Here is a 27,541-nt window from a genome sequence, read left to right on the forward strand (position 1 = left end):
TTCCCTTTAAAAGATTAGATACTCAAAGACTGCAATGAACTGGAATTGGACAATAATTTCCCTGATAGACTAACAGTTGAATCTTAAGAAATAGTTCACATTAAACACAGAGGAAACACCTGACTGACTCAGAAACCCCGTGCTTCCTTCATATTTTCAGTTCCCCTTGTGAGGCAAAAACTGATCACAGGGTATGAGGGGTCCCGGCCTGTCAGCCAGTCATGTCATAAAGAAACACTTATGAGTTGGAGAAGAACATGAGAGGAGTAAAGACCAGGAGAGATGTCTGCTGCCAAAGCGGGGAATAGTTTTTAGGTTAATTGAGGCCTAAGCATTTCCATGTCACCCAGACCTTTCCAGCCTTTAGCATGCTTTTATATGTATGTGGCACATACTTATTACAGAGCTTCAACTCCAACTTTTTAAATGTCTGCAGCCGCTTAGTTTAGTGAATAAGGAAACTTGGAAGTGAGTCTCATATGCTAGCAAAATCTAAAGCTAAAAATCTAAAAGCTAAAAGGGGGCCTTGAGCTATGGTCCTACGTCATGCACTGCCTTTTGGACAGTCCCTATATCAACTAGATATCCTAGACACATCTCAAACTCATCATGTCCAAAACAGATCTCATCATCTTTCTCCCCTGACTCACTCTTCTTCCAAGCTTACCTATTTCTGTTGAAGGTACCACCATTTTTCCATTCTCCTAAGTTTGTAACTGAACTGTCAACCTCTCTAGTATCTGACTAATCTCCGTTTACACCAACAACCCCTGGTTTAGGCACTTATGATCTGTCACCTAGACTATCTAATCCATCCTCCAGATAGCCAAAACAATTCTGACCATTTCACTTTCCCTCTCATTAAACTACAGTAGCTCCCAGCTGCCTCTAGGATAGGGTATCAGCTTCTCTGTTTGACTTTTGAAGTTCTTCATAACGTGTCCCCAACCTATTTTTCCAGGCTCCTGTACAGGACAGCACACAATACTCTGTAGTCCAGTGAAGCTGGCCTTCTCTCTATGCATCACACATAGCCTTATCCCTCAACTCTGAACCTCTGCATTGGCTGCCCCCCCATGCCTGTAGGGTACCCCATCTTCTTCCAGGATGCAGCTCAAGCACCAGTTTCTACATGAAACCTTTCCTAACTGCCCTCTGTTTATATTTATTCTGCCACATTATTTCTACATATTGCCTCTCCCAGTAGAATGTAAGCTTTTTGAAAGTATTGTCTTACTCTTTCTATGTCCTCACTGCCTAACACAGTGCCTGACAAATAGTAGACACTGAGAAATACTTGTTAAGTGATTGATTCCTTAAACCTCATCCTGCCTTAGAAAAGGAAGACCCAAATTCTCTGGCCTCAAGTTTGGTCAGACAATCAATAAGCATTTTTTTACTATGTGTCAGGCATTGAGATAAGTGCTAAGGTCTAGAAAAAAGACATAAACACAGTCTTGCCCCTAAAGAGCCCACATTCTAATGGGGAAGACAATATGCAGACATCTATGGATGACACCATCAATAAGGAAACCTTAGATAGGCCTCCCGCTGAAGTCTTGGAAGAGGCCAAGCTGCAGAGACAAGGAGGGAAAAGCATTCCAGATGGAGGGACAGCCCATGTGACAAAGCATGAACTGCCATGTGGAAGGCAATGTTGCTGGTTCACAGAGGACATGAAGGAAGGATTAAAGTATAAGACAGCTGGAAAGATAGGAAGAGGCTAGGTTGTAAAGGGCTTTAGAATCGCAATAGACAATTCTATATTTGACCTTGGAGGGAATAGGGAGATACCCCTCCCCCACCCCACCTCCAAAGTTTTTTGAGGGGCCAGGGAGGGGGAAGGGAGCTGAAGAGAAAGGTGACATGATCATACCTGCACTTCAGGAAAATCATCCTGGCAGCTGAGTGGAGGATAGACTGGAGAGGGGAGGGGTAGGGAGACCCCCTGCCTCAACTAATATCCCATCTCATATTTAGGAAAGTTAAAGTTCATACCACATGAGAAAATAGGGTAGGGATAACAACTAGACCCGTGATTCCTCCTCCCAGTTCAGGTTAACACTGACTCTGAAAGTTGCTAACAACACTGAGACATTAAGTGACTTGCCTGGTTACGCACAAAGACAGAACTTGAACCTGGGTCTTCCTAACTTTGAAGGCAGTTCAGGAAATATTGGTCAGATTATCCTTTTTCTAAGAAGCAAAGAAACTTCCTTTTCCCTCAATATCAGCATATCTGGCCAAAAATATTTTAGAAGGAACAAAAAGAGAGATGCTTTCTCAATGAATAAGAATTCATTGAGCCATGATTGCTTAAAAAAAAATTTTTAAATGACTGGACTTGTGACCTGCAGTGTTTAGCTGGAGGTTTTCCGAACTTCCCAACAACCATGTCCTTTACTCAGTTAACCTCATACCATCTGCTTCTGGAGATGTTGTAAAATTCACCTTACTTCAAAGTCCTAGGCATCTACCTGTCCTCATAATGACTCTACTACTTCTCATCATCATAACAACTCATATATGGATAGGGCTTTACGATTTATAAAGCATGAGCCATGCAAAAAGGAGGATGGCAAAAGTATTATTATCTGCATTTTACTGACTAGAAAACAGGCTCAGAAAAGTTAAAGGGCTTGCCCATGGTCACATAGTTTGCTGGAACCTTGAAATGAGTTCTTTCTGGTTGGAATGTCAGCCCCTTTCTCACAATTCCAGTCGCAATTTTGTGGTTGTTCTTATTCCATTTAGAATCTAGAGATTTTTTTAGAGCTGAACAAGACTTTAGAAATCAAACTTCTACACTCCTCGGGTCCAAATCCCTCCCCTCCTGTATTCATGAGATTTCCCGTCCCAAACACCAAACAAGTCATTTGCTTCTCCACTAAAAAAAATCTCCTTTGGTAGTCTGGTAAAATTTAATATTTTAAATGAATCTTTTAAAATAGTATTATCAAAGCAACCAAATTATATTGAAATGTAGTCATCAAAATGTTCTTTAAAAGTTCTCAGACCCCAGATTAAGAACTCCACCTAAGAATAAATACTTGGAACTGATCATTAAATATGGTCATTCATATGTTTCATTCCTTGTTTCCTATGAAATTGGGAAACTGAAATATCTCTCTCTACTATTCCAACAACACTGCGATTGCATTGATTTGAGTATTCCCTCCACCAATATGGATCGTAACCCACTGTTTCCTGTCTATCCTGTGTTCTCTTTAATGATGTCCTGTCATGAATTCACCCAAGGGGTCCATCCAGAATACTACAGACCTTGATGTTTTCGTCATGTTTCATGGACACCAAGAGTCCATACGCTGTCTGTTGGTAGCTCCTTGCTCTCACTCTATAACCGACTTGCCATTTTTTCCAGCCAAATGTTTCACTGATGATGCCCTTTACAATAGTGCTGTCAGACTCAAATAGAAACAGATCCCTGCAGGCTGCATATTGTCTTACTAAATCACAAATGAATATTATCGATGTTGTGATACATTTTTATTTATTAAAACTTTCCCAATTATATTTTTATCCATTCTAGTGCACTGGGAGTTTGTGAGCTACAAGTTTGGCACCTCAGCTCACACAAGTTCTCCTACATACTTTCTCTTTAACAGTGTGTTTCATCGCATCTAAGTCTACCATATTCCTCTCCATTACCCATTGGGTAGTCTTTAATTTCATTTCTATACCTGCTAGCCAAATCATGTCACTAGAGATAATATATAACAAAATAAACCAAAAGAAGAAAATTGAGAGTAGTTTTGCTGTAGGTCTTGTTGACTAGGTTGGAGGCCCTGTCCATTCTAGGACCCATGGCCTATTTGCTAGTTGTACTTTTAAAATTTCAGAAACATAAATTTACATCTAATGAATAATATTTCAGCACCTTTTCTGGGAGCAAAGGAGAGCGGGGGGGAAATAGTACTGGTATGGTGTAATAATAGAAAAACCACTGAACTTGGATTCCAGAGGCCTGAATTCGTGACCTGGCTTAAATGTGTATTATCTATGTGACCTTGGGCGGTGAGCCCCTTTGCCTCTGTGAGCTTCAGTTCCTTATCTGTAGTATGAAAATAATAACATTCTTGCTACCTCTTCACAGAATTATGCGAAAAATAATTTATAAACTTTAAAATTCCTGGAAAAATGCCCACATCCAAAGAAATGTTGGGGGGAAGCCCTGCATGTGTTATAGTACATCTAGAAGTTAAAATAATAAATATTAGATAAAAATGTATTATTTATAATTCTAAAGACATGGCTTCTATCACTTTCCTTTTTGATAAAATTTAATTTCATACCTCAACTCTGATTGCTAAAATAGATGCTTAATTTTGATAAAAATCTTCTTATTTCACAAGGCATGTATAAGACCTGATCTAAGATTTAGTACCTAGAATCCAACTTTGTTCCATTTCTATAAACTTTGATTTCTTCTGACTCAAAAGTCTTATAATTTACCCCTAGCTTTCTTCTCATCTACAGGTAGCAAATAGCGCCCCCTGCTGATCTTATTTTCAGGACAGCTAATAAATGCAGTTTATGATAGCTGAACAAGAATTTTATTTATTTTAGGACCTGGACAGAATACAGTGAAGACTTATCACTTTATGTTTGCTATCAGTATACATGCCATCTTCCCACAGCAAAAAATTACTACAAGAAAAGGTAGAAAATAAAGTGTAACCAGTTTTCAGTACAAGTATGTATCACACATTATAATTTATATTAATGAACTAAAGAGAGATCATTTAGAAGCATCATTTTAGAAACATGAGTTCAACTTTTAAGCTTAGATGTGTTTAAAAATGCAGAAATATCCCCTTTCCTTTGGAAAATACTAAGTTTTTATTTGCAAAATGAACCAAGTAAACATCAATGATAATGATGATGATCCCTCCAAGAAGTTAAAGTATAACGAAAATGGAAGGTGGAACACTGGTCATTTACCTTTTTTAGTTTTCCCTAGTTTGTGGAATTCTTAATAAAGACTTCAAGTCAGTGTTTGGTTAATATCAAAATAGCTCCTTTATAGAAAATAAGAAAAATCTACACATTCTAGCACTTTGAGGAAAGGATTGCTTGTGTGTATGTGTATTATATATGTATATATGTGTGTATATAAACAGTTAAGATGCTAGATAAATCAATAATTTTTTTAACTTTCAAAATCCTAAAGTAAAAAAAAGCAAAATATGTGTTGAGCATTTGATGAAAATTCCTTTTTTGCATTGGGTTCTCAGATTCTTACTGTTTTCTTTTTCCCTCTGAGTCCATCCTTGAGTGTAAACTCTGTGAGGACAGGGACATGTCTTCATTTATTGGGCTTTGTCTGTCTATTCAGGTACCTTAACTTGGATATTTTTTAAAGACATAGATTGAAGGTAGAAACCAGGCTTGGTAAGGGAGCATAAATATAAAGTATGTCTTGGTCCTTAAAAATAAGTGTCAGGCATTCTGAAGCACAAAACGTACTAAGCCTGTTAGGGAAAACAAAGAGTAATGAAAAGAGATTTTTAGAGAAAAGAAGGAATATTTAAATCCTGATCGGATGGGGAAAGTGATCATATTCACCAGAAAGAAGAAAGAACTTGACTCTTTATTTTGCTTCTATGTTCCCTGCCAAGAAGAATGACTCGAGCTGGACAGAACAGAAATGGAAGGATAGAATGGATACCCAAAGCAAGTAGGGAGGTGGTGAGAAGGGAGAAAAGGCCAAGCTGTCCTTGATGAATGCAGATCACATCCCTAGGGACCAAAAGGACTGATAGTGACCTTAGACAGCTCATGGAGAGTGAAGATGCCACTGCTGTACTGGAGAAGAGCTACTGTTGTCCCGCTTTTCACAAAAGGGAAGAGGATAGAGTCTGCAAACTGGAGCCCGGAGAGTTGGATAGCAATTCCTTGGCAAAATTCTAAAACATATTATTACAGGAATAGTTAGTGAATGTCTGGAAAAGGAAGCAGCAATCATAAGGAGCCAGAATGACTCTGTAAAGACTAGTTCATGCCAGAAAAACTTCATTTCCTTTTTATCTAGGGCTACTGGAATCATAGCTAAGGGGGATGCTGTAGAGATAGCTTTCATAGAATTGAGCAAAGGATCTGACATCTCCCATGCTGTTTTATTATGAAGATGGAGAGAGACAGACAGACAGACAGAGACAGAGACAGAGAGATAGAAAGAGGGAGAGAGATGGGCTAGACAACAATATCTTTAGATCCAAACCTGGTTGAATGGCCAGTACCAAAAATGGCCATAAATAGTTGAGTATTGATTTAGAAGGAATTGTCCAGTGGAGAGCTAAAGGAAGCTATGCTTGGTTGGCCTTGCGCTCTTCACTTGTTCATCAACAACTTGTCTAGAGGCAGAGCTGACATGCAGATCAGTCTGTAAGTGACACAAAGGTAGCAGAGATAGTACATTGCACATTAGATGATGGAATTAGGGTATAGACAGAACTCTGCAGGCTGAATAGCAGGCAAATAAGATAAAATCAAGCAGAGTTAAACCCACAGACAGGTTTAAAAATCAACTTCACAAATGGGGAGACTTGGCTAGATGGCCATTCATCTGGAAAAAGAAAGATCTGAGGTATTCAGTGGGCTGCAAGCTCAAGATCAGTCAACAGTGTGGGATTTTGTTTTGTTTTAGGTGTTTAGAGCTTCCATGGTGGAAACCCCCATTATCAACGCATACTGACTCCCTAACTTACAGGGTTGCCTGGGGAATAGAAAAGTTAAGTGTCTTGCCCAAAGTCACACAGCTGCTATTTTTTTCCAGTCTAGGTTTGTGAAGCTATCATATCTTTGACTGAACATATCTTTTTTTTCTGATCCTGCGTTTCCTTTTTGCTCTGTCCTAGTTCCCCACTCATTGGTCAAACAAAGATGACAAACTGCAAACAAACAGGAATAACTTTCTCAATTTTTAGTTCCCTGGCTCTAATCCAGAGGTGGGGAACATGTGGCCTTGAGGCCACATGTGACCTTCTAGGTCCTTGGGTGTGGCCTTTTGAATCCAAGTTTTACAGAACAACCTAGATTTTCTTTATTCCTAGGCCAACTCTCTATCTATTATACCACATTGCCTTTCCCAGCAGTGTGATAGCCCAGCCAAAGAGCTATCCTTGATCCTAATCAGTAAGTAATATGAGAGAAAAGTGCTCAAGACTGTGCTCTGCTTTAAATCCCACATCAAGGATTATTCTAGTTGCCACGGTTCAGGGAGAAAGCTGACAAGCTGGATTGCCTTGACAAGTGACCAGGATGGTCAGGAGCCTTGAGGCATGCCATATGAAAATCAGTTGAGGGAAATGGTAATATTTAAACTGGAAAAGAGAATACTTAGCCAGGGATATAACCTGGAAATGTGTCCGCCTGTGCCTAGCACAGTATCTGGTGCAAAATAGGGAATTAATAAATGTTCAATGTACTGAATTGAATGATGACTGTTCTAAAGTATTTGAAGACTACCACAGGAAGAGATTAGACTTGTTCTGCCCCTTCCCCTCCCCTCATAGGACAGAGCTAGGTACAGCGGATGAAAGGTGGGAAAAGGCAAATTTAAGCTTGATATAAGGAAAAAGATTTTCATGATTAGAATTCTCATATAAACTACCTGGTCTGTTTTCATGCATAGGGTGTACAGCCACTCGTTTGGTTTGTTGTAAAGTCGAGATTCTTGTTCAAGTACCAGGTACAGGTTGGACTAGATAGCCTTTGATGGTGGCTCTGTGGTTCTTCCTGGTATGGCATCATGCACAGTATCTGTTTAGGAATGTGTGACAGTGATGGTGACAAATTTTCTCTTTCAGCATATGACTCCACGGTTGCTTCTGTAGTCTTTCATTTTTCTAGAGCTTGGTCTTTCTCTTTTGCTAGCTTGCACAAGATTTACTACCACCGATGATTTTGAGTTGAACTAGAAATGTTATTGGAAATGAGCCTCCCTCAGTGGCTTGCGTGTAACAGGCAGTGGATGTGATTTTCCTTTGGTTTAGTGAGATTTCCATTTTAAGTATGTAATCTTTCAAGAGATGATTATTAAATCAAAGAATAGACCATTAGGCAAAACAATCCCTTCGGCTGTGGTGCTGTGACCATGTCAAGTTACTGGGTTGAATGAGAATGTATTGATATTACTGTTATTGCAGAGGCATTTTTAAAATTTTTAATAAAAAGCAAAATGTAGTATATTGGGATCTACCTCCAAAGCGGAAGATCCAAACATGAGCTAAAGACATCGTCACGACATAGGGAACCTATAGATGATCAGGGATGGGGAACCTGTGTCCGCAAGGCCACGTGTGGCCTTCTAGATCCTTGGGTACAGCCTTTCGACTGAGTCTAAGTTTTACAGAACAAACCCTCTTAATAAAAGGCTTCAAAGCCACAGGTTCCCCACCCCTGGATGAGAACCAGGGAGTTAAAAATTGGGAAAGCTACTTCTGTTTGTCCACAGTCTATTATCTTTGTTTGAGCAGTGAGCTAAGACAGCAAAAAGGGAGGCAGGATCAGAAAAAGAAATCCATTTAGTCAAGCCTATGATAGCTTCACAAGCGCTTCATAGGCCAGGCCAGAGCACTCAAGTCATAGCAGTGATCTTACCACTGAAGGGGAAGCTAGCCAAATAAAGCCATTCTAGCAGAATTTGGTGCATGTATACCAGCTAGAAGAAAAAAATCGGACAAAGAGAAAGAAGGTGAACTTCTAAGGGGATCAGAGAGTGAACCTATCTAGAAAAGGGCTTGCATGATGTGTTAAAACCTGAAATATGAAGAGAATTAGCTTGGGCCTCATGTAGTTCCCTAATATCTTTTTTCCTTGGATTTAGGGGAGCAGAAGAAGCTTTCCTAATCATGGTATATGGATTAAGGGTAAGATATTCCCCCTAAATGTTTGAATAACCAAGCACAGAGTGACCATTGATCAGTGAGTGATCACTGTCAACTTGGAGTGGGATACCCCATGCCCTGTGACTTTGACTCTATATTTATATTATATACATATTAGTATATATTATATTTGTATTATTTATTTATATTTATATTCTCCATATTTTTATTCATGTCTTAGATGAAAGCATAAATAGCATGATAATCATATGGTCAGATAAAAGAGATAACTAATGTGTTGTATGACAGAATAAGAAGCATCCAGAAACATCTCAACTGGTCATAAAAAATGAACTGACCCATGTGTTACAAAAGTTCATAGAAATGAATGAAAAGTGCTAACATTGGGTTTAAAAAATCAGCTGCATATGTATGAGATTGACAAAGTATAGTTAGACAAACAATTTGGATAAATTCATATATATACACTCTTGAAATTTCCAAATTAGTTCATATGAAGAAGAACAGTGGGTATTAATGGCCTTGTAAACTCAATATCAGTCATTATAATGTGGTAGCCAAAAATAGTAATTTTATCTTGATGTGCTCTTAATTTGATATAATTGTAATTTCCAAAGTTAGGGAAATTAGAGTCTCAACTTACCCTGAGCTCTTTAGATTTTATCTGGAGTAACTGTGTTTGCTTTTGTCTGCCACACTGTAGGAAAGTCATTGACAAGCTGGAGTATAGTATATCCAGAGGAGAATGACCAGGATGGTTAGGGGACTCAAACCTATCTGAGAATTGCTTGAAAGAACAGGGGATTTTGAAAAGAGGAGATTAAACTCTTTACATATTTTAAAGGCTCTACTACAGAAGAAGAATTCACTTGGTTCTGCTTGGCCCCCATGGGCAGAATGTGGAGTCATGGGTGAGAAGTTGTAGAGGGGCAGATTTTAGCTGAAATATAAGGAAAAACTACTTAATGATGAAAATATCCACATGTGGAACCAGCTGTCTCATGACATTGTGCATTTCCCATTACTGGAGTTTCTACAGCAAAGTCTGAGATTCGAGTACAAGATGGACCAGATTGCTATAAGGCCCTTTACAACTCTAAAATGATATGATTCTATGATCCTGTGATAAAGTTTAGTGATGTAAGAGGGAAGAATGTTTCCCTGGAACACCAGATGCCCCCTCTCCTACTGAAAACTGAAAGTGTAGACCCGATAGACAAACCCATAGTGAATTCTAGAACTGAGCTAGAAGGGAGATAGACCAAAAAAAGGGGGGTGGAGGCTAGAGGGAGGCCCAGCAACCTTGTCATTCATTGAACTTTCACCTTTCCATACACTGTTGTACCCCTTCCCTTCCGTGTGCCGCACCTGTAGTTCCTGGTAGTAAATACCCCCTTTTTAAAAACTTAAAAGGCAGTTATGCTATTGTTAAAGAGAAGGGAAAAAAGATGAAGACACCCAGAAGAGGGGGCAAACTAACTAGGTCTAGTAAATTGGGATGCTGAAGGAAGTTGAGAATGGCCCCTGCTGTCCCAGCCCAGGCCTCTTCGTAGGGAAGTGCAAGTGTCTTCATCTTCCATACTACAAGGCACACCAGTGCACAGAGAGAGTGATCTGAGGGGGTCAGAAGGCCTGCCCGCCTCCTCTCCTGGTCCATGTCTTGTTTGTTAAGAGATAAGGTTTTACATCCAGAGAGTCTTTGTTAAAATGTAAATGTTGTGGAGGTCATGCGTTAGCAGTCATCATCATCATCATCATCGTTATTGTTAGCCCATTACTGTATTCAGTAAGAACTATTTGTAATATTTGTAATGTGCAAAGCAAGGCCCGAGACCCTGGAGATGATGATGATGATGATGGTGATGAATGAGGTGATAATAACGATAATAGCAATAACAAAATTGCTAGCATTTATATAGAGCCAACTATGTACCGGGCACTGTGCTAAGTACAAAGACCACCTGACTGGATCCTCACAACAGCCCTGGGAGGTACATGCTATTATTGCCTCCAATTTACAGTTGAGGAAAACTGAGGTTTTCTGGCAAAAGGAGGTTAATGATTTGCCTAGGGTCAAATAGCTGGTAAGTGTCTGAGGCTGGATTTGAACTCAGGTCTTCCTGACTCCAGTCCCTGCACTCTGTCCACATTGTGCCACCTTGCTGCCCTAAACAAAGTCAAAAGGTCATAGATGGGTTTATAAGAGCAGTTGGGTATGGGACTGGTGCCCCTTGAGAGGTAGGGATTTAGACCAGGAAGGGAACCTAGATGTCATCAAGGCAACTCTCTCATTTTACAGGTGAGAAAATGGTCCTGGATGGGTTAAATGATTTGCATAGGGTCACCTGGCTAGGTTGTACCCAAACCTGAGTCTTCCTGAGTCCAAATTCAGTGTCCCATCCACTCACTATAACCTGCTGTCCCTCATGGTTAGTAATCTGAATATAATGATTTCTTTGACATGTTAGCAATTCCAGAATATTGAAATTCTTATCCTGACTCATCATACAATGAGTAATCTGTACTGTATTACTAAATGCCCAGCTCTACAAATACCCGAATTTTAGGGCTTTGTGTATGAAACATTTTTTATTCATTAACCTAGAACCTACAAACCCTTCCAATTAATATAATCTTTTTACTTTGTTTCTAAAGGACAGGTTTATCTTAACTTCCACAAAGCATTTTTTTGTCTGCTAAAAGCTACTTCTCTTTAAGATAGGAGGTATTGTGGTTGCTATGTAAACAAAGCAAGATGCTGTGTACTCTTGTTAAATGAAGAGCTATCAGTGAATCACTCCAAGAAACCTAGAATGGAAACAGAAAAAGGGTAGCCTTAGAATAGGATCATCTACAGTAAGCTGGAAATAATAAGCATCCTACTTGAGCTGAGATGATAGTGGCCCAACATGCATTAACCAGACAGAAGAACAAAAACGAGTGAAATTGACAGCTCTGTCCCCAAAGCTGAAGTAGATTAACCGGCTTGTTGCAAGGGCAGAGGTAGCCCCCCATTCTTGTTAATGCATTTCACATTAGTGTGGCATTGAAAATATCCTGACTCATGGCATCCTGGACATAATGACAGCAATCCACAGCTGCCCTACTTCACACTGCACTTTCAGGTCCATACAGGAGCAAGAAGGCAGGAAAGTAAATGCTTTCTTGGCAATTTTTTTTTTTAGAAATGAATGATGCTCCATTCAGACCTGCTATATACGATTGGTAATTAAGGATAACAAATGCTCTTTGCAGACTCATTAGAGTTTTAAAGTTCTTTAAGTTTTAATCAGATTTCTGTAGAAACAAAAAGGGATTGAAACAATAGTGGAGAATGCACAAACCATCAAATAAGTGGATTGTAATTGTACCTGTTTAGAAAATTATTCAGATAACCAGCTACATCAAAGACTATTAAACTTTTTAATTGCTCAGGTAGGAGGATGAGGACTGTCATCATTATCATAAGAAAAATCTGCATCAGATAATACTATTTGAATTTTGAGATAGAATAACACACTCAAGGATACTAACTGAAGTGCCATTTAGTACTCAGAAAATCATCAAATACCTTAATTATTCATAGGACAGAATTGTGAATTCACAGTATTAATTATACCTTCAGAAAGTGCCTTGTACTATGGTGTGATTATATAATAAGATCAACCAGTGCATAATAAAAGTATACATGCCTTTGATTTTGTAATGGTAAAGTACAGACAAGTAGGGGGCTGCGTCCTCTCCATGTTTGCCCAGTCCTCCATAACCCTTGGTATAGTGAGTATTAAGCATTCAGTGCCTATTCTATGAACATCAATTGATTTTTGAAGAGGGTGTGATGGCTCTGTATCTTGAAACAAGTTGGGGTAGTAGGCTAATATTCCGTATAGGTTGAGTCTATTTAGAAGTTGAATAAAATGTCCCTTCAAACACCTTACATCTGGACATGCATGCTGGACTTTTGAACACATTTATTCAGCATTGCTTAAGGGCATATGTGACACAGAGAGATAAATGGAGCATTTATTAAGCACTTACTACATATAAAGCATGATGCTAAGCTCCGGAGATTCAACTAGAAAAGGAAGACAGTCCCTACTCTCAAACAGCTCCCATTCTAATGGGGAAAACAACACATATAGAAAGGTTTCTGCTGCAAATCATATGGAGAAGTCCCATGGTCAGTAGGGCCTAGCTGCAAAGCAGATGTTCATGCTTCTTTGATGTCATTTCCACTGATAAAATTACATCATTTTCTTATGTTGAACCATTTGTCACTGCCAAGAAATTTGATGGCAATAACTTTCCTTTCTGGGTCCTCAGTAGCAATTGCTATAGCACCTGCAGGAGAATTGGCCAGGCTACCTCTCCACAAGTGTTACTTCCCAGGATGATGTCTGCAGGCAGTGGGCTGGAAGCAATGGTATTCCCAAAGCTCTTGAGCTCAGGGTCCTGAGCAATCTCCATCAGTATGAGGGGAGAGGATGGTCAAGATGGTAGTGGGGGTTTGATTTCCTCTGTCTCTCCTCGGGGTGCCTTGTTACATCCAGGAGGACTTGTATTCTTTATGTGTGAGACACATATGGCCCACTGAATGCACTTCTGAGCTTTCATCCGAGTGATTAGTTTCCAAACTTGTTTGTCCCTGTCCTTTTGTTTTCCATTACTAATAGAGTTTAATGATTGCTGTTATAGTAGTTGGAAGAAGCAAGTTTACTTATTTGGCAGAAAGCCGTTAGTGGTGATGACAAATAGATTCTGCAAGTATGTATCAAGATTTAGATGGGCCCCTACTAGGTCTCAAAGAAGCTAGGTAATACATTTCCTAGGCCTCTGTAGGTGGGGAGCAGTTCCCTTTCCTTTTTAAAGTCAGGATGAAGAGTACATTTTTCTCATAATATTCTGCTACATTGGACAGGTTGTTCTGTTCCAAGCTGATCTAAATTAGGCTGTAGAGAACTATGCTCAGCATTGAGAAGGAAAATGGTCCAGAAAGTCACAAATAGAGATAAGCCTAGGATATTATCAGGCTAGGTGTCAGAATGATCCTCATGGAGTCTCACGCTGTCACTTCAGCTTTCTCTCTCTATTTTTGTGCTACAGAACCCTTCTTTATTTCCATTTTGATCATATTACCTATCCACTACGTCTGAGGCACTGTGCTGTACAAAACTGGTTCAGAAAGTCACAGCAGCATAGTCCAGAGCCCCTAGTGTAACACCTGCCGTGGACTGAATGGGAAATGAATGGCAGTGTTAACCAGGGACAGCTTTTGCTGTCTCTGGGCATATCTTTTGTCAAAACTAAAACCCCAGAGTAGCAGACTAGCAGGGCTATCCCAGAACCTGGGAGTTGGCAGAGAATCAGTTCTGTATCAGTCTTAATCAATCCTCTGAGACATCCAAGAGAAGGAATCATTCAGCTTCTACGGGCTGAGCTTCATTGAAGAGCAACCCATTGCCTTCTGAGGCAGCCGTCCCACTTTTAGGGTGCTAATTGTCAAGAAGTTCTCCATTACATTGAGCCTAAATCCACTGCTCCGCAGCTCTCACTGAATTTTTGCCTTTCTCCAACTTACAGACATGGCTACTAATTCTATCCCTTCAAGCTACCACTGTATAGTATGGGCTGGCCTTGGAAGTGATGGGTTCCTCTTCACTGGAGCTCTACAAGCACAAGATGGATGACCATCTGTCAGGTAGATAAGGAGGGACTAGATGGCCTCTGAAGTCCATTCCAATTCTAAGAGTCCATGATTTATTCCTATTAAACTCCATCTCATTAGGTTCAGCCCCACTCTAGGGGTTGGACCCAGACTGGACCCAGACTGGTTCTTGTGCCACAGAGAGATACTACACCCAAAGACACTCTGCCCTTTCCCAGCCTCTCAGGAACATCCCATCCACCTCCTTAGCTATGGGACCCTTTTTTACCCTTGTATTACATAGTTGCTCAGCCTCTAATGTCCCTGGTTCTACCTGCAAAGGCAGCCATACCTGGGAGGAGGAAGGAGGCTGTCCACTCCTGGGACTCTCTTTTTCATGTTGTCTCTTATTAAACCATGAGCTTTGTATCCCCAGAGCTTAGCACAGACCCTGTAGCTAATAAGTAGCTAATAAATGCTTGTTGACCAGCTGACTGGACTGGAGAGGGAAATGGGAAGGTGGCCAGGTGGTTATTATGTGGTATTTGTATATCTCTGTCAGGTTCAGGGTGATCCCTGTAAAGGACCTCCTGGGGGGAAAAGTTATGGGGAACCCATTAAGCTGCCAAATGCTGGGGGAGAAAATGTTCTTAGGTGTTGAATATTGCTGTGGCACAAGGTCTAGCCTGTCAAGATTGTGTACTACAAGTAGGATACAGACAGATACCCCAAAGGAGCATACACCACAAATCCTGACCTTGCTCCCAAGAAGCAACAGGCCTAGGGGTGGCTACCATTCAGCACTGTGTGTATGCTCAAACAAGGGGAATGCATGCTAAGGTCCAAACTACTCTAGCCACATTGCCCAGTCATGCCTATGAGGTCTTAACTGTGCCCCACCCTCACCCTGTCCTCAAGCATAATCTCTCCAAAGTACAGAATCTTATCTAGAAATTTCCTTAAAATGGACAAGTCCCATTAGCTTTATTTTCTCCTTGTCACTGCCCTGACCACGGTAGCCTTAGAACAAAACACAGATGCATTCATCCTGGGTTGCTCTCCTTTACCTGGAATGTCCCACTACACAACTGTAGCTGGCATTTATGATCTGCTTCATGGTTTACAAAGTGCCATATGTACATTATCTCCTTTCATCCTCACCACCACCCTGTAAGGTTAATGTTTTTGGCATTAGGATCCCCATTTTACAGATGAAGAGAGAGGGGACGTGATTGTCCATGGGCATCCAGCTAGTAAATGTCCAGGCAGCCCTTCGGCTCTCTAGATTCTGTGTGCAGTAATCTTTCTCCAGTGACAGTCATGGAGCCTGACACATTAGAGTTAATACAAATGAGACACAGGTGATAAGAGGCAAAAATATGTATATATGTATAATTTTTGTTTGTTTTTATTTCTGAAGGTTCTTCTTGTTTCATTTTTGACTTTGGAGGAAGAGATTGAGTTTAGAGAATCAAATGAAGATTCATTAAGGGAAGGGCTCTGGGTTTATTCATCTTTATAAGATGAGTAAGAACTTCTTAATATAAGTGCTTGTGAATTGAATCAAACATTAAGTGAATGAATAAGAGGAAAGGTTTGTCACTTAGGAGGAAAGTGAACTGATGAGTGAAAATAAATTCAGAGGAGAGTCCTGCTTCCCCAGCGGTGCTCGGTTCATCTGAGGGTCGATATTTTGCCCCGTGTGGGGTTTGTGTGTGTGGTGCATGTATGTGTGTGCATGTGTGTGTACGCATGAGTGCTGACACACTCCCCACTGATGGAATAGAACGAACGTGATTTGGAGGGAGCAGCTCTTTTTACCTCACATGGGTGACAGCATGAAGAGACAGGGACGGTGAGCAGGGGCAGCCTGCTAGCAGGATGGTAGCATGCCACAAAAAGGAAGCAACTCTTTTTTTAGCTCCCTCTTCCAAATACATGAAAATAATGGGCAGGATGGGCAGGCCATTGATGAGACATTTGTTGGTGATACATTAAACCATTCCCTTCCTTTCCCACCTCCTATCCAATGTCTGGGGAAAGGGGAATTATTTAACATATTTAGCAAATGCAAAATGTTATTTCTAGTACTTCATTTAGGAATTTCTAGTCTCAGCCCTAAAAAGGATGCTTGAGAGCCAGGAGCAAGTTTATTTCTTGGACTCATTTTTTTTCCTCAAAAGAAGTTAATTTAATAGATTTAATCCCTCTATTTGGTTATATGTTTAAAGAAAGTAAAATTTCATTTTCATGTTTCCTGAATTAGGCTTTTTCCTCTAGCAATATTCTCTATTTGTTCTAAAGACTGTTGTTAAAAAAAGAAGAAACGTCCCACATTTATATATATATATTTAGAATATAGGGCAAAGTAACATCAGCTAATATGATGGCAAATGCAGACCTTATTTAAAATATATAATTTGCTACAATAGCTGAGCAAGCAAAAATCTGCTTTTTTTTTAGTTGCTCTTAGCACTTCAGTTTCATTTCTACTAATAATTCTCCCTGGGCATACAGATATATGGATAATTTTTTTAAAACCCAAAGCATATATACATGCATAGAGAGTATGCTTAATTAGACTTAACTGCATAGCTAAAATTTTTATATTTTTATATATCTGCTAGTTTGTAGTGGATAAGAGAAACAAAGAACCTTGAGTATGCTCCTGAAATTCAGTGCTCTTCTGGTGTTGCCTATAACATTGTCAAAGCATGGAAATACTATCTTTTGCTTTTTCTATAGAAAGCTAACACTGCTGACCCGGCATTAGGAAGGCATTCGGTTTTACCAGAAGTGGTGATGGATTTGCATCCACACTCTTTGACTCTTTTGTGAAGGGTTAGAATTTGCAGAATGGCTTGTAGGGATTAAGCAATAGTCTGTGTCCATGGAACAGAGCAATGCCAACTGATCTTACCGAGAACAGAACTAGGAACCTTTGCCACATTAAGACTATAATCAGCTGAGTTAATTAGCCACAAACCTGGCAACAGTGATTCTTTAAACTGCATAGGACCACACACAGTCAAAATTACCTCTTTACTGGTAGGTCTTTGTAATAAAGACTTCTAGAGACGATTCATGTTCAGTAACCATAGTTGTGGAGAATGAAGTGAAGACCTGTCTCCATGACTCACGTTGGGCTGCACATCTAACAGTCAAGGTAGAGATGAAGAGCCTTTTTGTCTACTCCACCTGGGAGTTCAGAATGTTGGCTTGTGTTCTGGGACTAGAAAAACCAACAGAAGCCCTGCCCAATCCTCATTCCATTCTCTCTGTTCCTCACCCCCAGGATCTCCAGGTTAGAACAGTTTGTTATTGGTCAAGGGCCTCCATCTTGGTTCTCATTTTTTGTTCTGGTCTACTGAAGGAAGAAAGTAGCAGAACTAGCTCAATTTGAGATTTCTGAGCAGGTGGTTTGTCTTTAGAGTCTTCCCCTCCCTTTCTTTTCCTCTTCCCCCTATACCCTAGAAATATAAGGTCCTTTGGCCATCCAAAGCTCTGTACTATTGTATCTCCCTAAGAGAAACTCCCCAGCTCCCAAAACTAGTGTCTGAAGTAGATTGAAATTCAGGTTAATCTGATTGCAGGTGCAACACTTTTTTTGCCCCTCTTTTTATAGCAGAATAATTGGGGGGGGGGGGCAGTGCTAAGTGACTTGTCCAAGATAATAACAGAAGTGAGATTTGAACTAGGTCCCCTGGCTCCAGATCCAGCACACTTTAAATTGTGGGGATTCTTGACCAAAAGTATACAAGAATTAGCAAAGGAAGTAAGAATGGAGAAGACCGGAGGAGGGCAAATGATAATTGTCTCCAGGTATTTGAAGGACTTTCATGGAATAAGACTTGATCAGCTTGGCCTCAGAGGACAGTACTAAAAACAATGGGTGGAAACTCCAAAAGGCAAGATTTCAGCTAGATGTCAGGTACATTAGAATAGTACAGGCATAGAATGAGCTACCTTGGAGGTATCAGGTTCTTCATCATTTAGAGGAAAGCCACTTGTCAGGGGAATTCTAGAGCAGATTCTTGTTCAGATATGGGTTAGAGTAAATGATCTCTGAGATCCCTTCTGACTATGGTTTCTTCTACAACTTGGGCAGATACGTAGGACATATTCTGTAGGATAAGGCTAAAATTAACTATTTCAGGGACAAATTCTTAGATTATGGGTAGCACTTTTTAGTTTTTTATATCAATTTTATTTATATCTTTTCTTTTTATACCCCTATATTTTTTAATTTATCAGGCTGCCAACCCCTTCCAGAATGCAATAATATATTTATTATTAATAAATAACAATTTATGTTATAACAATGCCTTATAACAATAAATGCCTTATAACATTAAAATGCCTTATGACAATAAAATTAAAATGCCTCAAAAAAAGGAAAAGAAACAGGTCAGCAAAATTAACCCAATATAAAAGGCAGTCAGATGGTGATGGTGCAGTAGATAGAGTACCAAGCTTGGGGTCAGGAAGACTTATCTTCCTGAGTTCAAATCTGACCTCAGACACTTATTAGCTGTGTGTCTCTGGGCAAGTTACATAACCTCCATTTGCCTCAGTTTTTTCATCTGTCAAATGAACTGAAGAAGGAGATGGTGAACTACCCCAAATAGGGTCATGAAGAGTCAGACACAACTGAAAAATGATTCAACAACAAAAATCCCAGTATATTAGAACAGTAGGAGAATGTATTCCATGTTTCATACTCATGAGCCTCTATCTCTGATAAAAAGTGTATAAAGAGAGAACCTTTAATTTTAAGTAACTTAAGTACCTTAACTCTTTAGATAAGAGTGAAACAACTGAGGCTTTGCATCTAGGTACAAGTGCAATGTGGAGGAGGATGGAGTCCCCCCTTCTTCCCTTCCCCCACAGCACTGTCCTGAAAGAGTCCTGCCTCCCTCCTGGGGTCTTTGTCCTCTCACTAATACAGTCCCCAGCAGCCACTTCCAGATCAGAAGCTCAGGGTCTTCAGTCAGGCTCTACAAGCTGAAATTAGAGTCAGTGGGATGAACTGTTGTATCCTTTTCTAGCAAGACTGTACTGTCGTGAACAATCTTCTCCTACCCCCCCACCTTCTCCATCCTTGCCAATTCTACTGAATTTACTTTCAGCTCTAGAATTTCTACTTCCAGCCTCATTGTCCCTGTAGTAAGACCAAAGCAAGCTGCTTTGGTCGTTGAAATCCTCTAGCATGTCTCATAGAGATTGATCCTTTACAACAATTTATTTAGATAATTACTAAAAATATTTGTCCATTGCTTTTATCCTGAAACATCTTTTCCTGTTCAAAATTATGCAGTGATGCTGGATGTGATATTAGACAATAATCATCATATTTAACTTGAAGTGGTAACTGAAATTTAGTTGTAGGAAGAAATTTGAAAGAATAAGTTTAAGTTTAGTCAAAGTACTGGATGATGTGAATGATAAATAAAAAGTTACTAAGCAAGGTCTTTGTTCTTCATTGCTAGGGGAGAAGCAGGCAACCTGCCTGGTCCTGGTCAATGATATCGGGGGGTTCTCACTAGAGACACTCCACCACTTCCATATTTCTCTTTCTTGTTCCCTTTCTTTCACTATTAAGACAGTATAATGATATATTGTGAATGTGTTTTTAATTATAAATCTGATCAGTTCTAATCCCACCATTGCAAATGCTGATCCAGTTAGACCTGTTTAGAGCTGTAACTGACGTCCTACCATTATAGGAGGCAGACATGTTTTCCAGTTCAGTTTTGGTCCCTAATCAACCTGATTGAATTGCCTAGAATTGAAACAGGCAAACAGGCATATCCCTTTCTAGATCAGTGTTTACTTTATATAACAAACTTTGCATTTTAAAGCTGTTAAAACCTTAACTTTAGAATAACAAGTAAAAAAAGAGAAAAATAATATGCTTTTCAAATGACTTTCTCTCATTTACCAGTTTCCAAAGAAAATAACAGTTATGTTCACTTGATTTATTTTAATGTTTAATATGTTTTTTAACTGCAGCCTCTTGGAGCCAGTGACTATTTGGAACTATCAAAGAATTACGACACAGTTCTTTTACGAAACATACCTCAACTTACACTAGCCAAAAGGACCCAGGCGCGACGATTCATAACTCTTATCGACACTTTTTATGAATTTAAGGTGAACAAAAAGCAAATTTTCTCTCTCAATTTAGAATGTTAAAACTCAAGTGCTTAAGTACCATTACAAACCCCTTTAATGTGCCAGCAGGTGAATGATTTTGCCAGTCAGCCGATGTGCCCTGTGTAAATAATGATAGATAGTACAGCCAGCTCACTAATATCTAAAAACCTCAGTCTTCCTGCCCATATGGTAGCATCATATCTTCTGTATCATTGGTTCAATTCAGCAAAAATTCAGCTCAACAAATGTTTTATCCACACATTTATAGATAAGCCTAAATTTTCCTTAACACAGACCAGATCCTCAGTCCCTGGTGGAATACAATCCCATCAAGACATTTGTGGAGTCCTCATGAACAAGTAATAGTGAAGTAATATATCTTTTTCAGGTTTCAAACAAGCAGAAGGCCAAAAGATTGACTCCAAACCAGAACTATTTAACCAGTGCTCTGATGCCTCTCTGAAGCTTCAGCACTGAAGTTAGGCACAAATTTGAAGGGTTTTTAACCCATGTGTTAAAAGTGCATTTTTAACCCATGCTAGCCATCAATAGCTGAGAGAGGAAAATGGTAGCAATCACTGGCAGCCCAAGAAGTTCTGCTGTGTACTGCCCAGTGACAAGTACTTAAAAACCTCCTTCAAGATGGAGAAAAGAAAAGGGATGTTGAAAATATGACAGAAAAGAAAGCAAACCGTAAGGCAGGGTAGGGGTTCTTCATTAACATGGGGAACTTGTCTTTTGAGTATTTTAACAACTGACTTCAAGTCCTACGTACTTTATTATATGCATTTAAAGTCATTCGAAGAAAGGTACCAAAGGTCTGTAACACAAGGAAGGTCATGAACCTCTGCCCTAAGGAAAGACACAAGGGCTCAGAGTTGTAACCAGAGGGAAGAATGCGGTAGAAAGTGAGGGCAAGTATACCCATCCGAGGTACCTGTTTTCTTTGCTAGACATAATGAAAAGGGAAACTTCTCCTGATGTGCCTGTAGGCCTTGCACTCAGAAAGTCAGGATGTCCAGGCCCTGGCATGATAATTGCTAATGTCCTGCAAGCCTCTGGGGGTTTATTGTTCCTAATCATTTCCCAGCCTTTAGCTTTAAGGACTGAGCCCAGTATGATGCTAACAGTTCTTTCATTAGTCTACTTCGTTCTCAATAAGCAGAACCATTACATTAGACTACCCCTACACCAGTAGATTTAAGCCTGGAGATAAGGCTAGGGTCACAAATCCAGGGAAGTTCCTTTACCAGAAGTGATCATAGGGTTCTATCTTTATTTCTAGAATTGAACTGTTGCTATTTTTTGGAACTTTTTTTCCTATAAAGTTTAGAGCCCAGAGGTTTTGACTTACATATTCATATTGGAAGATGGGGGTAGAAAATGAAACAGATCCTGTAGTGCAAAACAGGATATGGGCCTGCTAACTACTAAACACTTGAAAGTATCAGGCTGAGGATTTGCCTTACTACCCCTCACAAGAGAAGATTTTAACCAGGAAAGTCATTTGTGAAGTAGCTTCCCAAAGACCAATTTATAATATAAATAATGAACACCTACCTCCCCTCCAAAAAAATTCTGTTAGGAGTACAACACGTCCTGCGGGACTTCTTCCTCAATTTGTAAGTATGCTCAAGTATTGGGTCCCTAGAGGGCAACTGCTACCTTGTGTTTTAGGAGAAAATCTTGCAGGTTGCACTCCTAATACTACAACCTAGAAGCCCCCATTGGTATGCTTTACATTAGCCTTCAGGCTTCATGCACAATTAGCTCTTAGCAAAAGCATGTACTAAGATAGTATAGTAAGAGCAATTGCTAAAAAAGGTTCCTTTTATAATCCTGGGAAAAGTATCCCCCAAATACGCACAGTGTCCATTGGGTAGAGTGCGCTCAAATTTGGATTACAGTGGTACTGAGGCATAGAGTAAGATTCCTGTGTGGCAAATGCAGTTCTTAACTGCTGATCCTGCAGAGTATTAAAATGTGTGAAAACACATGAATTTTAAGTCACTTTCTACTTTTACTGTTACCGGTACTTTCCACTCTTAACAAGCCACTGTAGCAACAGGTGAAGGAGATAAGACTTCAGATAAAAAAGTTAAAAACAAAGGTGATGCTTGAGGAGAGCTGTGTATACCAGAGGACCAACAATATATACTTAGAGGGAGAATATTGTTTAATCTTTATATTTTCTTGTTTCAAATAAGTAATACCTTAAAGAAGATTCCTCTGAGTAGAGATCCCTACCCAGTCTGTGCTACTTCCCACACCTTCTTCCTTCCTGCTTGTCAGTTTTTATAAGGGGAAAAAGATTAATCTTACAGGAAGATTGAAAATTGATCTACTCCCTTACTATTTGTCTTGATTAAGCTATGCACCATGCCAAGAGAGTTTAAAATGCCTTAAAGAACAAGTGACAGATTATCTCCATTCATAAACTGAGGACTCACCGTGACACTGTGGAGCCATAAAAGCCAATATGATCCCAGAATGTAGTTGTGGAAAGTGACTCACTTTTGAAAATGAGTCAATATTGTGTTCCCATTCCAACTGAGTTGTGATCCTGCTCAGGTACATCAGATGAGATGAAAAACCCATTTGGATACCAGATGTTCAGTGTCAGTACCACATGTGAAAGTACTAGTTTTATCTTTTCAGATAGTTTTGACTCAGGGTCTGTTTTTTTTTCCAGTTTTCTCTCATGTTGGTAGCTGTTGAATGAATAGATATTTAAGTAATTCGGTTACCTCACTGATTCTGTACAAATGGGATGGAACTGGACCTGTGAGTTTATTGTTAGAGGGAGCTCTTGATGAGGAATTTCCTTTGTCATTGCAGGTTAGCACTTTCTCAATAGTCTTACAGAGTTGCCTGTATGAATGTGAATTTTTTAAAAAATCACCAAAATGAGAGCATTTAAAACAACAAAAAGAGCATGTCATACTTGAGCCAATAGATAAAAAAAATTAATGAAAGATATGAAACTGTACCCTATGTATGATTACATATACACACTCAAATATTTATGCAATCAGGAAATAGTGTAAATCTCAGTCTTTCTTTTAAAGGATACACTAGAAGTACCTTGATGGAAATAAAGATATAGTATATAGATGCAGTGACTGTATGTTGACCCAAGCCAGTTTACTTGTGCAGTATAGAAGTAGCCATTTGAATGTCTTCTAGGAATTTGATGTCTGCCCAGTTCCAGGAAGCAAGAAGTACATGAGTTTTCCTTTCAGATCATTCTACAACTACCAAAAACTATTAGGAAAAATAGCTGTATAGGTAAGAGAAGTAAATATCTAGATGACTAGGGTGGCAGATGTGGATGTTTTCAGTTGTCCAAAAGATGTGTCCTTTCCTTCTCTGTGTGAGATCAAAGAAATGGCATTGCTTCCTCATTTTCTACTCTTCCAGGTACGAGTCATTTGTTCCTCATCCGCTCCTCTGTCAAGCCTATTTTTGTATCAACATCATGACAGTCAGTTGGAGCAAAGCAGAACATTGATGGATGATTTGGGACTGAGCCAGGTAGGCAATATTAACATAATCTCCTTTTATCATAAAACAGCTTAATTGGTTTTGGTCTGAAATCATGGCAACACTTTAGGAGAAGGAATGCAGTGCACATTTAACTCTTGGTTTACTGCTTTCTTCTAAGACCATTGACAGATGCTTTATAACAATAACTATTCTGTGTGTGTTTATGTGGCACCCATCACTACTAGAGCTAGCTAGACACGTTGACAAGCTAAATATTCTAGAAAGTGGGGAAGATAGTAGCCTGTATTTCATCGAGTTATTGTGAGGTTCAAGTGAGATAACATGTAGAACCCTTTGCAAACCTCCAAGTACTATACACATGCTACTTCTTATTATTGTTACTAAGAATCAAGGGACACAGGCCAGGCCTCCATGGTGTTAGCCCATTTATTCAGTGCTTTAGCTTAAGAGGAAATATGAAACTGGGCTAAAGCTAATTCAGAAAGATGTATTGGTATTTCTTTCTACCAAAAGAGATATAACAGGGTTTTTCACCAGCCTATAAAAGGGCCAAGCATTAATCACTAGCCGTTTTTATCAGAAGTTTTGTCTCCTAACCCCACACATTCACCTCTTAACAAGGGTGTATTCAGGGCTTGGGAGAATCAGGTCAGTTACGCCTGATGAAATGAAATCATATTTTCAATAGTCACTTGAATCCACTTGTGGAAAGATCTAACTGTGTTATAGACCTATGTACTGTGAACTCTTGAAGTTATTTTTGTAAAAGCTGTACTGAGATATTAGCACTGATGGTTATTGTCTTTTTTTTTTTTTTACGTTTTCAAGAGAACATTTTAAGCAATATATTTCTGTGATTTAAATGTATTATAAATAGTTAGAATTTTAGTTTCTTACTGCAAACCTCAGTTCAAATGGGATAGTCCCTCAGATCTCATCTTTATTTGAGGTAGGAAGAGATTAGAAAGAGTAACTTCAGTGACATAGGTTAGAAATGGGTTGTTATTAAGGTTCTGTTGCAAACCAATGACTTGTCTGGGTTAGATGGGCTCCAACCAGCATTTCTATATCACCCTATTTGGAAAATCCCAAGTATCCATTATTTCTTAAGGATAAGAAGGCATAAAGAGGTTTCTCCATTAATTAGCACAGAATTAGTATTGGGATGTATGAATTAGACTTCATACCTGGTAAAGAATAGTATACAAGCTAAGTATACCCCCTACAATCCAGCAACCTGTGGGTTAGGAGACCCTAAAAGATGAGACCCCAAAACCCTGACATCTCAGAAATTACTCCAGATCTCCAGCAGTTACAGCTAGCTTATTTAACCCTCTGTAGAAAAACTGTACCAAATGCCATAGCTGTCCAGGACAGGAGGCAGCTGCAGCCTTTCTTGACCAAGGAGGACCAGTGAACAGCAGGTACGGTGAAAAGAAAGCTTGATTTATAGTCAGAGGACCTGAGTTCAGATCCCACCCTGCAACTTACTCCCTGCATCATGACACTTTAGACAAGTCATTTCACCCTGCCTGAACTTAGCTTTTTTATCTGTAGAATGAGGAGGTTGGGATAGAAGGCCTCAAGTTCCATTCTAGCTCCAAATTGATAATCTTATCATCAAGAGTTCTTCATCTGCAATTGGAATTTTTCCTCCTAGGTGTGACAAAATGAAAATTTTTTGCTTTGTTTCAAGTGCCTCAAGAATGTATCAGAGTTCCCATGGGTGCTCTAGACTTTCCTAATTTACTGTGGCAGTCTTAGTTTTCCACATTACCATTGTTTATTACTTAGCACACATTTCTTGCTTAAAGTTTCCTTTTGGGAGATTTTTCAGGGAAATTCCCTTAGAACTAACGGTTCTGTTTCTTGACTTCCTTCGAAGGCCAAAGACCATTTTTAAAAACATTTACCTTGCTATTTGTTTTTCTTGGTAATTTGTTCTAGATATTATCACATGCTATATTTTGAGATTATGGAATATTTTAAGATTGTATGTGATACCTTTAAAATAAGTCATCTGATAAAATATGTGTTTTGTGTACTTGTCACAAGTTATGACCTTTTGGCTTTGTTTTCTCCAATCTAGGATTCAGCTGAATCACTTTCCATGTTTACTGGAGAAGAGGAAGTGTTTGCATTTCATCGCACAATCTCTCGACTCACAGAAATGCAAACTGAACAGTATTGGAATGATGGCGACCGAAGCAAGAAGTGATTCTCACTTACAGTTGACCAGAACTCAGGGCAAACTAGATGCATTGGAGAGAAAGCCTTACTGTGGAAATTGGCCTAACTACTTTTTAATTAATGATTGATTTGTTATGCACTTTATGCTTTGGACCATTGATCCTCTATCTGGGACTCTCATCAAAGAATTCATAGATTCCTAAGTTAAAGCCATTTTTATAGCTTCATATTTTTAATATTTATCTTGCCTTTTGTTCCATCGCAAAAATTAAAATCAGTGCTCTTGAAGGTTATTAGTAACAGACTTTTTAGCTTTGTGTTATACATAAAGCTACATGAATATGGAATTGTCTCCTGCTCCATGTTGGTGATATTTATAAGAATATGTCTTTAATGAAAGAAACAGCCACTTACAAAGCAGAAGGCTTCATACTGAATTCAGTCCATTGGAGGCAATAAAAACCTGAGTTTATGTCCATGTATTATAACATACTTGAATTGTAATAAACCTGTAATTACCTTCTAAACTTTCCAGTTGTCTCATTGATTCTCTTTGAAACTTTCAGATTCTCTTGTTGAGTGTCAGTTACTCAGAGACTGAGCTCCTGCTTTAGTAGAAAAGAGGTGTGACTACACTGGTGAAAACAAAATACCATGGAGAGCACCATCCTACAAATACAAGGAGAGAGGAAAGAAAGTCTCTTCCTTTTTTCTCTTTTGCTAAAGACCCAAACAGTCCAATAAATAAGAAATAACAATTGTCACATAAGTGACATACCTAATGCCACAAGATGGCATTTTGTAGAGTTTTTCTTTTTTTTTTATTAATTTTATTTATTTTCAGTGTTCTACAATTACTACTATATAACTTAGATTTTTTTTTCCCCTCCTTCCCCCTACCTCCCTAAGACAGCATACAATTTTATACAGGTTCTACACATACATTCCTATTAAATACATTTTCACTATAGTCATGCTGTATAGAAGAATTAAAATGAATGGGAGAAACCATATAACAAACCAAAACATAATACAAAAGAAAATGATCTGCTACATTCTGTGATTGAATTCCACAGTTCTTTCTCTGGATGTGGAAGGCATTTTGCCTTAAAAGATCATTGGGAATTTTTTTAAGTCCTTGCATTGCAATGAAGTTACAAGTCTACCAGAAAAA

The 27,541-nt window shown here is 39.1% G+C and overlaps 1 protein-coding gene across 4 annotated transcripts in view; it reads left to right on the forward strand.

Moving 5' to 3' along the window:
- Nucleotides 1-26,894, forward strand: part of AFG1L (AFG1 like ATPase) — a 183,076-nt gene extending 156,182 nt beyond the window's left edge. The window contains exons 9-13 of one of the 4 annotated variants that reach the window (XM_072642991.1): nucleotides 8,849-8,891; nucleotides 20,527-20,667; nucleotides 24,091-24,204; nucleotides 25,519-25,601; nucleotides 26,267-26,894. In XM_072642991.1, the coding sequence (XP_072499092.1) occupies nucleotides 8,849-8,891; nucleotides 20,527-20,667; nucleotides 24,091-24,204; nucleotides 25,519-25,601; nucleotides 26,267-26,495 (610 nt within the window). In that variant the 3' untranslated portion in view covers nucleotides 26,496-26,894. The remainder of the gene's footprint in view (nucleotides 1-8,848; nucleotides 8,892-20,526; nucleotides 20,668-24,090; nucleotides 24,205-25,518; nucleotides 25,602-26,266) is intronic. The other 3 variants (XM_072642989.1, XM_072642993.1, XM_072642992.1) reach the window with 3 other exon arrangements.
- Nucleotides 26,895-27,541: the final 647 nt, after the last annotated feature.

The sequence above is a fragment of the Notamacropus eugenii genome, chromosome 2, assembly GCF_028372415.1.
Source record: "Notamacropus eugenii isolate mMacEug1 chromosome 2, mMacEug1.pri_v2, whole genome shotgun sequence".
Taxonomy (NCBI): domain Eukaryota; kingdom Metazoa; phylum Chordata; class Mammalia; order Diprotodontia; family Macropodidae; genus Notamacropus; species Notamacropus eugenii.